At 44.5% G+C, this 12,308-nt stretch overlaps 1 protein-coding gene across 2 annotated transcripts in view; it reads right to left on the bottom strand.

Annotated features, from left to right (window-relative positions):
* Window positions 1–587: 587 nt before the first annotated feature.
* The window catches only part of IFT52 (intraflagellar transport 52), a 35,461-nt gene continuing 23,740 nt past the window's right edge, over window positions 588–12,308 (bottom strand). The window contains exons 10-14 of one of the 2 annotated variants that reach the window (XM_036096069.2): window positions 10,325–10,479; window positions 5,842–5,929; window positions 4,700–4,808; window positions 2,515–2,660; window positions 588–850 (exon numbers count right to left, since the gene is read on the bottom strand). In XM_036096069.2, the coding sequence (XP_035951962.1) occupies window positions 803–850; window positions 2,515–2,660; window positions 4,700–4,808; window positions 5,842–5,929; window positions 10,325–10,479 (546 nt within the window). In that variant the 3' untranslated portion in view covers window positions 588–802. The remainder of the gene's footprint in view (window positions 851–2,514; window positions 2,661–4,699; window positions 4,809–5,841; window positions 5,930–10,324; window positions 10,480–12,308) is intronic. The other variant, XM_078057230.1, reaches the window with a different exon arrangement.

The following is a 12,308-nucleotide window of genomic DNA, read 5'->3' as shown; positions in this document are numbered from 1 at the left end:
CACACTCTCTGTAAATGGCCTTCCTTCCATAGTTCCCATCTTTATAGAACCCACTAGCTAAGCTGTTCCCATTGCATCACATCCCTTACACACTGGCAGTAGTTCTGCAATCTTCTATCTGGCTTTCAGGGTTCCCTAAAGCTGGTTCCCAGTATATCCAGTACACTGCTGTGCACTTCCACATCAGCTGCCCCATTCAAGCAGGTACAGTCTCCCATTGACCTTGGGACAGATGATCATATTATAACCCAAATGATGATGAAATTCAGTGCTTCAAGAGCTCAGAGGAGGGTGACATAGTATGGGTAGACACGACAGCCTCCAAATGGTTGTGTACTATGGACGGCTGGGAGATGAAGGGGTGAGTGATCCATGTAAGGAAGGTGTCTGGTCTACTATTTTATCTTTTGCATTAGGCACATGGGGCAAACAGACCTTGTGGGCTGTTTTATATCCTGAGCTAGTCCAAAAGCTGAACAATATTCATAAGCTTGACAGTTATTTATGCCTTTGATAAAAGAGACTCAAATTCAGAACTAGAGTTCAAAGAAAAGACTTCAGTGAAAGACTTTCATAAATTATAAAAGTAGGGATTCAGTCAGATTTAATTTTAAAAATGGAATGTATCTCACATAAGGATCTTGTTAGAAATGTTATATCTATCTGGGCACTACAGGAGATGCACCGACCTACAACTCATGGGGTAAGGAGTGTACAGACAATTTTGATAAGGAGTTGAAGAATTCAAAAATAGTTTACAAAGAGAATCAGGAGGCAGAAGATGCTTCAAGAGGCAAGGTCCTCAGAAATTGTTCTGGAATGCTGGTTCACTTGTATCAATGTCATGTTCCTGGATAAGGGAGTAAGACACAGAATTTTAGTATTTCAGTATGAAATGTGAACTCTGGTGTTTTGCACTTTGATTACGATTCTGAATCATTAATTGGGACACAGGTAATCTCTGGCTTGAAGGCTGAATCCAGCTGAAGGATCAAGTTTTCACTATCAGGACAGGGCTTTTGACTACTGCCCACCATCCACAAGGAGTGGGGAGCAAATACAGTTGAAGGCACCAAAGCCAAGACCACACCAGACTACTTACCTTGGCCCTGGGGGCCTGTCTCTGCCCTGCCAGCAACGTGAGTACTGTTGAGAACCTACCTGAGCCCCATCCCACATTTCAGTGCTCCAGCAGTTAAATCAACTCCCTTCTGGGTTCCCTTCATGCCATTTATCTCAGAGCACTGTAATTACCCATATAGTATTCCTGTCTCCCCCCACAGCACGTGGCTCAGAAAGAGACAGCAAAGGCCGCATTCATCTTGTTCACTACAATAGCCCCAACATCTAGCACCATGAGTATCAGCAGAGCCAGCCCCTGCCAGTAGAGGATCTAACCTTTCCACTCAGCATCTAAACTCCTAAGCATGTACATATGTATGTATGTATGTAGAATGAATGGATGGCATATATACATATGCACACACCCACATCTATGTATATGAAAAATGGTCTCTTCTCTTTATACTGTTTTATAGCCCTTCCCCCCCCCGCAACCCCATTTACTATATCCTGAATGTCTTCCAAGTCCTTAAACATTCTTCTAAACATTTTTTTCTTCTAAACATTTTTAATCTTATGGATATACCCTAGGTACTTAACCAGTTCCCTACTGATGAAGATTCTTCTTCTATTAAAACAATGCTACCCTGAGCATCCTGGTTGGTAAATCTATACACGTTCAGGATTATATTCTACGACAAATTCTGAGGATTAGAATTACCGTGTCAAAGGTATATACATTTTGGGGGCTTTTGAACAATATTATAAAACAGATCTCCAGAAAAGTGGGACAAATTTATTCTCCCATCAGTAGTATATAAATGCCCATTTACCAACACTGGCTTAACATTTAATTTTAGAAATCTCATCAGGAGATAAACAAAATGAAGACCAGGCATAATTTTAAAGTCCTTGGTCCTCAGTCCAGAGAATGATGATTTCCGACATAAGGTGCTGACCTCGTGGCAGCTTCTCTAACCTTTGCTCAGGTCTCTCTAACCACACTGACACCACTGCTATGCCGCAAACATGCCAGGCAAAGCCCAGCCTCAGGGACTTTGCACAGGTCTTCCCTCTGTCTGGGACACTTGTCTCCCAGCTATCTGCATGGCGAAATCCCTCAACACCTTCAGGTCTTTGCTCCAATGTCACCTTTGTAGTGAGACCTACCCTAACCACCCTCCCTATTTAATACTGCCACATTCAGCACACTTGATCCCTGCCCTACCTTTTTTATACCATCATCTTGTAGCATACTATTTTTAGTCTACTGTCTAGCTCCTCCAGCTAGAACAGAAGTTCCATAAGTGCAGGGATCGTTGTCTGTTTTGTTTACCTAGTAGATGCTTAATAGATCCTTGTGGAATGAATGAACAAAACACGAGAAGTCCAGTTTAGGGAAGATACCAGTACTCGAAGGGCTCCCACTTCAGTGGGATTTCTAGGCTCTACCTGGTTCAATTTCTTGAACTCCACCACTTGGAAGAAGATGTGCTCAAGGATATGTTTGGCATCTTGTTGGTCCTTTGGTAGTTTATTGGTTACTCCAAGAATGTCACCACATTTTCTGACATAGAATTCCAGGTCTTCTTCAGTACCTAGGCACAGTTGGGGCAGTCAGATGAACCCTTATCTCCTGTCCTTCCCCAAGTACAAACTTACTGTGGTTTAAGTATCCCTTCGTCAGATTCCTTTGCCTCTCAAGATCACTCACCTTTTCCTAGGGTAATGTGACCGCAGGACTTAAACAAACTAAAGGGATCTCTGATGTGCTGCTTTTATAAATTAGGACAAAAGTGTGACACTTCTAATTAGAATAAAGCTGGACTGGTTCTGACTCTACTATTCCCAGAGCCAGCATTCCTACATTACAAAGAACAGGAAGAACTAGTAGGAACTCAAATTACCATTCTCTGAATGCAGCAAGGACCATTATGAGAGGGGCATATGGGTATTTTAAATAGCATTTATTACAGCAATATTATAGAAAAGGAAATTAAAGAAGAAAAAAATCACTCATAATTCCATACATAACATATCTCTGTGCAGCCATCCCCAGCAGCCCAATATCAAGGACGGATAGCTGTTACAGCCCTTCTTACACTAGACTATAATTCCTTTCTTTGTTTCCCCTTCTGAATGTACATTTTTAAAAATTATAGAAATGTAAATTTTTATTAGAATATTCAAACCATACAGCTGCAAAATTCTCTTGCTCTAACTCTATCCTCACCAATACCACCTAAGATAATTACTGCCATGTGCGCTTATGAATTTACATATGTGTAAACAATTGGGATCAAACTACAATAGCTCTGTAAGTTGCTTTCATCATTTAACGAGGTACCATGGACATGTCATATGAAAGCTTAGGCTCTGTATCTTTCTTTTAACAGATGTATGTATAATATTCCACTGTATTTCATATTTTTTTAAAACGGATCCCTCTACTGATGGGCCATTAGACTACTGCCAGTTTTTTTAATGCTACAATTAATATATCTATAGCTATATTTTTTTATTTCTTTCTACAAGGATTTCTATAGGATAAATTGCTAGAAACAGAAGAGCTGAATCAAAGCATCTGACCCTTCACAGGTCTGTTATTTCTACTGGACCAATCACTATGTCTTGCTAATTTTTGATTCCTCAGCACCTCCCACAATGCCTGACACAGAAGAGAGATGCAGTGAAGGTGCTTCACATTGAACTGTTTTCATTTTTGCATACTCCTTCCTGGTCTTTGGGCACATACAGACGTTTTTCACATAGTTAGGAACCTACTGAACATGCAACTTTCTATCTTGCCTTTCTTCACTTAGGATTCTCACTTAAGTTCTATCAGTGTCACTTCCTGGACTTTGGAAACCTTTTTTATAATGACATGTTGTCCCATCAAATGAATGTGACATAATTTACTACCATTCCTCTGCTAGTGAACACTAAGTCCAATTGTTTAAATAATTTTTATTCCCAATCTTAAAAATAAATAACATAGCAGTCATCTGTGTACCTTCACTTATCTCCTTAGATTAGATTCCCAGGAATATAATGCCTCAAAATGGATGGGTAATTTTATGCCCCTGAGCACATGTGTGCAGGCCCATTTGCTTTGCTGGAGGCAGGGTATCTCAGGATGAGCAGTGAGCTCAGAGTCAGGAGAACCACTCACCATGCAGCTGTGTGGCTTGGGGCCTCATGTCCTCATCCACATGTCAAGGCGGGCACACATAACTCCTTCCAGGATCCCTTCCAGTTTGAAGTCTCTATAATTCTTTTGGCCCTGACTTAGGTTTCTTATTTAACTGCTCCTATGACCAATGACCTAGATCTGCTAAGCGGCAGCCAGGGTCAGAATCCATCCTTTGGTTACTCATTGGTCAGAACTAAGGACCTACAGGGATTAAAGCTGAGACCTTGGCTTCTGCTTTGCCATGTTCTAAGTCACTGAATTAAGTGGCCCAAGAGAAATGATCGACATCACTTATGTGAAACAAACGGAAACTGTCATTTTACGCTGCCATTCATATTTTGTTCTCCCTGAACAAACTCTAGCTTTCTCTCATGGCAAATCTCAGAAGTTCACAATTAAGTAAAACTTACAAAAGAAAACAAACAAAAATTTGGCCAAACTTACACTTATTGGTAATCTGAGCAAGGCGGGCCTTCTCAGAAGAGAACGTCTCATCTAAGTCAAATAGCTCCAGCGGAGGAGGTGGTAATTCCCTGAAACTGGGAGGGAAAACCTAAAAGGAAATAAGGTCTTTCATGAAAGAACATATGCAAAGCCATAACTGGCAGTGATAAGATGGAAGGGAAATGAGAAGCCAACTCCCAGCTCTTCCCTGGGATGAACCACCCAAATGCCCATCACCTCCTCCTGCCCTAACCCATTAGACCATATCAAGCGAGATGACTAGCCCAATGTAAAAAAACAAGCAGAGCCAGCACTAAACTAAAACACCCCTAAACTGATCAAACTGACATACCAGTGCCCATTAACTTGTGCAAGGACGAAAGCTTGGGGCTGATTAGGCTTATTTGTTTTGAACATTTCTCTGTACAATGTGTTTCTCATTTACCCATGAGTTCATTAGGGACAGAAATTGGGGAACCAGATCTATAAATTCATGTAGAAAGTGCTAAACCTGGAGCCAGAATTCACAGGTATGAGCCAGTGGTGTGCTGAGAAATGTTTCACTATCAGCTTTCAAGACAAAAGCACACAGGTCTGCTCTGTAGCCTTTGTCATTTTCTGCAATGTAAATACTCCCACCATGGCCCACTTCAAGCTACCAAAATGAAGCCAAGTAGTTCATAACATTCCAGAATGTGGTGGGATAGGATGGTTTTGAAGGTAAGGTGAGTTCCTGCTGGACTGGAATGTTGAAAGTAACTTGTGAACACCTGCTCCCCACCCCCCGCCCAGGGCGCTATGAATCTGTGCCATGAACCTGAGCACCTGTTGCCTGGAAAGCTGCAGTGCAAAGCATTTCCTCCTTTTCACCAAGGACTTCTCCTCTCATATATGCCCTCCAACTACACAGATGGGAAATGCTTAACAGCCACCAAAGTCCACACCCTTGATCTCTCAGTTGGGAGCTACAGGCAGTGGAAGGCCTTACGGAATACTAATGGTCTGGTCCCTGCCTGTTCAGAGCCAGAGCAACGTGACTCTGTGAGAACTGCCGTAACATAAGGTGTACATATCCACATGCTTGGCGGAAGAACCCAGCTGATGGCCTAGTTGGCAAGGTAAGGGCAAGCACACCTACTCACCGCTGGCTGAAGGGCTGGCAGCGGCGTCTCAAACTGAGGCTGGATGAGCTGGAGAGGTTCATGTTTCACGTTTAGCTGTTCATGGGCCCTGTGTTAATAAGAAGACACAAAAGCAAGGATCAACATGAGACACTGTGGCAAAGCGCCATCTAACTGACCACTCTGTGCTCTTCTCCATCAAATCAGGCGGTTCAACACTTTTGTAGAAAAACACACAAAATGCATTGTTATAGGTAATATAATGATCCTTTTGTGAATCTTCTCTACTGTATCGTATGGCATTAACTATATTGAGAACTGAAAGGGAAAGTTCTTTCAAGTTTCATATCAGGATTCTCCTAAACAGGCTTTTTATTTTTACCCAGTGGACAGTGTGAATCTTGTAACTCACTCTGTTTCCTTGTTTTTACAACCAAGAGACAGGAGTCAAATCTGAAGTCGGCTTCTGGCAACTGAACAGATCTGTACAGTGTACACTTCTTTCTTTCTTTCTTTTTAATTATTTATTTTTAGTAATCTCAACACGCAACATGGGGCTGAAGCTCACGACCCCGAGATCAAGAGTCACATGCTCTTCCGACCGAGCTGTCCCTGTAATATACACTCCTGTGTGCTCATTCACTCAGCAAGTATTTACTGAATATGTACCAGACAGTTTTATACATCAGGAGAACAGCAACGGTGAAAACAAGAGACCAAGGCAGCCTCCTGAACTTACATTCTACATGAGGAGAGACACACAAGAAACAAAACCTAAGATGCCAGGTATCAATATGTATTGAGAAGAAAAACAAACCAGGAGAGATGGACAGAGACAGGGAGGAGGCATGGGGTATAGCCTGTCAGAGAAGCCCTGAGTGAAAGGGAGGGAGAAGTCATGTACTTACGTTCACAAGTATCCCAGGAAGAGGCAAGAGCAAGGAGACCAGGAATAAGGGTGCGAGGGGTTTTCACAGGACCTTGGGGCAGCCAGCATGGCCACAGCAGGGAGAGAGTGCTAGTGAGGAGTTCAGAGTCAAGTGCTGATCTTACCCCTGTGTTTCTTTTTGATTGTGGCTTCCCCTCTGCCTCCATTCTTTCAAACTTTGCTTTTATCCTTTTGTACTGTACATAATTTTGTAAGCGGGCTGAACTCCTCTGGGAATGAGGCATATTAAAATATACTCACCTAATTTAAACTATATACACATCTGTGACCTTTTTAAAATTAAGCTGAACAAGCAAATGCCAAAGGGTGTAGACAAAGTTCATGCCTGCTTCTGTGGATGGGTGATTTTGGAAAGGAAAGAGGTCTGTGACTGAAGAAGGGTGCTTAGCTGAGCTTATTTCCATCACCTCCTCACTATTCCCAAGTGCCTGGGGAGAAGCTTTCCTGGCAATGTAGAAGATCCCTATGGAGAGAACAGAGCACCTGTTGCATGTCACATATGCCTGACCCTGTGGTAGGCACTTAAACTTATTTCACTTAATGCTCAAAACAACCCTGGACTGGGGGTATAATCTTTTACGAAAAGGAAGCAGAGATATAGAGATGAAATAGCTTCCCAGGGTCACATGGTTAAGAAGGAACAAAGACAAGATTAGAACTCTGAGCTGGCCAATCCCTGCCAACCAGAGGCCCCAAGACTCAGTCTATATTGAAGGCAGAATGTCGTTAAGGGCAGTATCTAAGCTAAAGGTCCCACCACTGGCACACAAAGAATCCTGCTGCCAAGCCCCGGCCTCTGCCATCCCACCCATGATTTTCTGCTTTCTGTCCCTACATGGAGCCGGCTATACTGAAGCCCTGTGGGAACAATAAAACAAGTCCCACTGCCTCAACCCTTTCTTGCTCAGCTCACCGCCTACCCAAATCTTCCTCCACCTATTAGCCAAGGGCAAGCGCATTCTTGATGGGGGTGGGGGATGGGTGGAGAAACTAATCTTAAAACCAAGAAAACCTAATTCAGAAAGCTACTTCCAGAACACTCTGGCCTGACCTGTGGCACTGCGTTTTTATCACTCCGTGCCTCAGTCCCCAACCCATCAGCCCGTGAACTCAGAAGGCAGGGACTCCACAGTCTCTTCCTCACCCTCACAGACATTGATAAATAGCAGATAGATGAATGAAGTTACTTCAGAGCAACATTCTACAGACTACATAAATATTTAAAGACTAATCGAATTTTTACTCAGAAAAAAAGACACTGCATTCAAAAGATGTTACTAGCAAATATGAGAATACCTAGGAGCACCATATGGGAACTGGCCTGTAACTACTGTCCTTTGCTATGGTATGAACGATAAATACAATTAAGAGACGTCCAAGCTCCAAAATATCTACAATACTTGACTCTGCTGGCACTAAAATAACACATGGTTCCAGTCAAGCCTGCATTCAATGCCAAAGCACAGTCACAGTGGCCTGATCTAATAAACCACATCAGGAGAGGAGCAGACCAAACTAAAGGCAGAAGCTGGATGGACTGTAACTGGCTGGAGGAGCAGCCCCAGGTGCCTTTTGTTATTCTGAGAACAGCGCAAACGGCAGAGGAGGAGCTGTGGGCCCACCTCCAGACCACCCCCGCTTCCCTGTTCTTTTGCCTCCCTTGGCTTCCTGGGACTCCGCTGAGGCTCATGCTCCCTTGCCCCTCCAGCTGCTTTTCCCCAGCTTGTCAAAGGCCCTCCTCTTCTGCCTCAAAAGCCAGGGCAGCTGTGAAGCCCTGTCTCTAGCCCAATCCCCCACTCCATGGCTGTTCCTGAGGGTCCCCAGCCCCTCCCCCACTTTTCTACTCACCTTATCTAGGCCTCTTCATCATCTACACTGGTGGGTTGCCCTACACTCTTCACTGGGCAACCTCTCAGCCCCATCAGATGGAGGCAGAGCAGAACTCATTTCTCTCTCCTCTCCCCACAGCATGAGCACTAGTCGGCAGCACCGCCCAGACCCTCAAGGGAGAAACCCCAGTCCCTGACCTCGCCATCATAGCCTTCCATGCACGGCCCGTGGCTCCTGATTCTTTCTTACCAAACACCACTTGAAACCACAGGAACTGCTCCCACCAGTCCTGCCAGTCAACCCTCCAATCTGCTGTTAAACAGTCTCCTAGCCGGTTTCTTCACTTCTACTTTTTCTGTTTTCCAATTAATTATACAAACTGCTGCAAGGCATCGTTTTGTCTGGTTTCAGAAAACACAGATTCAATCAAGTTCCTCTCCTAGAGGTCTTTACTAGCATCCCATTCACAAATCTGGCCTTTGCCCTGAGCCTCAGGCTGTTTGCCTTGGCTTCTTATTTCGGTAATGGGCAGGGTGTCTCCTCAAGTGCAGGCTGGAGAACACGGAACAGATTGTTGCAGGGCACTTCAGAGGACCAAGTTTTCAACTATTAAGTTGGCCGTGTTCGAAGTCAAGGCTACATGCAGTTCAAAGGGCAATTAGGAATAAACTTCCTTACCTGGACACGCGTGCACGTGTGAACATGCGGGCTTTGCCCATAGAAGCTACATCGTTGCCCAACTGTCTCTCTGAACATCCCTGCCAGCTCCTGAAGTCTCTTTACCCCTGACGGTGGAGCACCCAGCATCATGCCAAGCAGACACAAGGCCCCCCAAAAATGTTTGTTGAAATAACCAATGCCTAGCTACAAGGGCCCCCCTTTCATAAAGTCTTCCCTGCTCACTGCAGTGAGTCAAATTCTCCCGCTTCATTATGCCCACGGCCTCCAGGTTTATATATTTCACATTTGGCATTAATACAATAACTTCGCCTCACAGTCTCTGTCCGTCTCCTCCATAAAACCATTAACCTTGGACATAGTGCCTGGCACAGGAGGAGCTCAGTCAGTATTTGGGGAACTTGAACCTAAATACAGCAGTAGGAAGTCAGACACTCAGCCTTTGGTTTATTCAGATGTAGACCCCATGTCAGGCCAAAGATGCTGAAGATGTTGGCCTCGGTCCCTGTCCCTGTCATTAGGAATGGACAACAATGACAAGCAGGCAACAGGGCAGGCAATCGAACAGGGGAAAGCTTTGGTCTGAAAGGCATTCAGGCTCCCACCTTGGGAGAAGACCTGACCCTCTCTAAACCAGTTTCCTCAGCTGGAAATCTGGCAAGTGATTCAGAGGACAAATGAAGTACGATGTGGAAGTAACAATGCGGGGTGCCTGCAGGGCACCTCGCCTACCCTACTCAATTTACTGGGGGTTCCTGGGGTATGGGACTCTCCATGCTAAAACCAGAAGTCCCAGGCAAACCAGAACACGTTGGTCACCCTAAATGCCTGATACGGAGCCTAGAACACAACAGGCTGCCGCAGTTTCCTCTCCATCTACCCCCACCCCAATCTTCCCAACTGTCTTTGTTGGCCTCATCACAAACCTGAGAACATGTTTTGCACACCACATAGGCCATGACCCTAACTCCTGTCCCCAGGCTCAGGTTTTCAAACCAAACACTCAGAATGGAGTGCAGGGCAGCTCCGAGAGCTACAGGTACTGACTTGATGACCTTGGGGAGGGAGGTGGTATCCAGCTGGTAAATGGACAGGTCGAAGAGGGTGGTAAAGTCTCTTGGGTTCTCATCGCCCTCCTGGAGACACACTCGAAGCCTCTCTGACAGGGTGGCTGTGTCGGGCAGCATCATGTAGTCGGAAATCTGAAAGCCACAAGAGGGTTCACACAGCACAGCGGGAGTAAGAATTTCGTCTAAGTCCGCAGTATTTCTACTCTCTTACCAAGAGATTTCACTATTCCTGGTCACTAACAACTAAACCTTAAATAAACCACTTCATGTGGAAAGAGGAACAAAAGTCACTTGGCTAAACCCCAATGCTGGCTAAATCCAACTCTGTAATTCCTCATGCGGTACTGAACACAGGTGGAGAAACGAGCACGCTGACTGGCCTTTTAGTTTCATGATCACTGATCTTGAGTGGTCAGCAATCAACTGTATTGCTAATTTTTAAAACTAGGTGGTGGTGAATACAGTGTCTGTAGTACCATTTGTGTAAAACAAGGGGAAAGGAGATACACGCACATATTTACTTATATGTGTATAAAATATCTCTGGAAGAACATACAAGAAACAGCTAAGACTGCTGTCACTGGGGAGGGGAACAAAGTGGTTGGACAAAGACAGGAGGGAAACTGTTCATTGTGTATGCTTTTGAATTCCAAACTGTGAATCTATTACCTACTCAAAAAGTACATTTAACTTTAAATAAATGCATGCTGGCAACAAGAAGTTTATTCCTAATTGCCCTCTGAGGTCCCCACAACAATGTGTTCTATATTCTCCAGGGCCAGCAAGGGAGGAGACATGCCTGAGCATTACAGAAATAAGCCTAGACAAACAGGCTCACTTTTTCTATATACCAAGAGTCAAAAAACTCCTCTAATCTTCAAACTTTTTTTTTTTAGATAAGGAACAGGAGAGGAACATAAATAAATAACTGCTTTTCCCTGCAGTCTTTGTGTTAGAGGCTTCACCCCGCTAACAGGATGGGGATTGGAAGTGAGAGCAATCACAGAGGCACTGACTGCACCGGGACACGCACCCAAACGCAGCAGGAGGATGGGTAAGGGCCCAGCAATCCCAAAGGTCCTGAGGCTGGTTCGCATCTCTGCACAGAGACCTGCTACACAATCCTAGTTCAGGAAACTATCAAGGCCTTCGATGTCCAGACAGAAACATAAGAGGACTCCCAAGATCACTGGTTTTCATGACTTCCTGGCAGATTTAGAGGTTAAAACTTGTCATGGAAATCCCCTCAGCTCTTTATTGAGCTGCCATTTTATTAAGTATCACTTGAAACTGAACTGTTATTTGGGTTTGAAACCCACTCCAACATAAGATTCGATCCGAAATCACAGGAAGTTTGGATATTCAGAATTTATTTATTTTTATTTTTTATTTTTTTAAAGATTTTATTTATTTATTTGAGAGAGAGAATGAGAGAGAGAGAGCATGAGAGGGGGGAGGGTCAGAGGGAGAAGCAGACTCCCTGCCGAGCAGGGAGCCCAATGCAGGACTCAATCCTGGGACTCCAGGATCATGACCTGAGCCGAAGGCAGTCGCTTAACCAACTGAGCCACCCAGGCGCCCGATATTCAGAATTTCTTACTTTGCAGTGTTACTGGGTCCAGAATTTTACTTTCCAAAGCCTTACAACACAAAGGACATTTGCGCCAGGTCTCCCGTGCAGAAATACATGAAACCACGTGCTTTTAGAGAAAGGCCACGGTGACACCATCTTCCTCTGGTGCCCTATTGACATGGCCCTCCAGAACCAGTCCCGTGTCACAGGCAGTGCACAGTGAACAAGAGAGCAGCAGAAAAGGGATGGGCTCCAGAATCAGCCTAACATGGACATTAGTAATGGCTAGCCAGGGATCAGTCTCGGCAGGGACCTTGAAGAACGTACTTACTTCCACTTCCTCAGCTAGGAAACAGGAATGACAGAAACTGAGTAAGAGCAAGGCGGC

Source organism: Halichoerus grypus, chromosome 10 (genome assembly GCF_964656455.1).
Source record: "Halichoerus grypus chromosome 10, mHalGry1.hap1.1, whole genome shotgun sequence".
Classification (NCBI taxonomy): domain Eukaryota; kingdom Metazoa; phylum Chordata; class Mammalia; order Carnivora; family Phocidae; genus Halichoerus; species Halichoerus grypus.
This window is presented reverse-complemented; position numbering and strand designations above follow the sequence as displayed.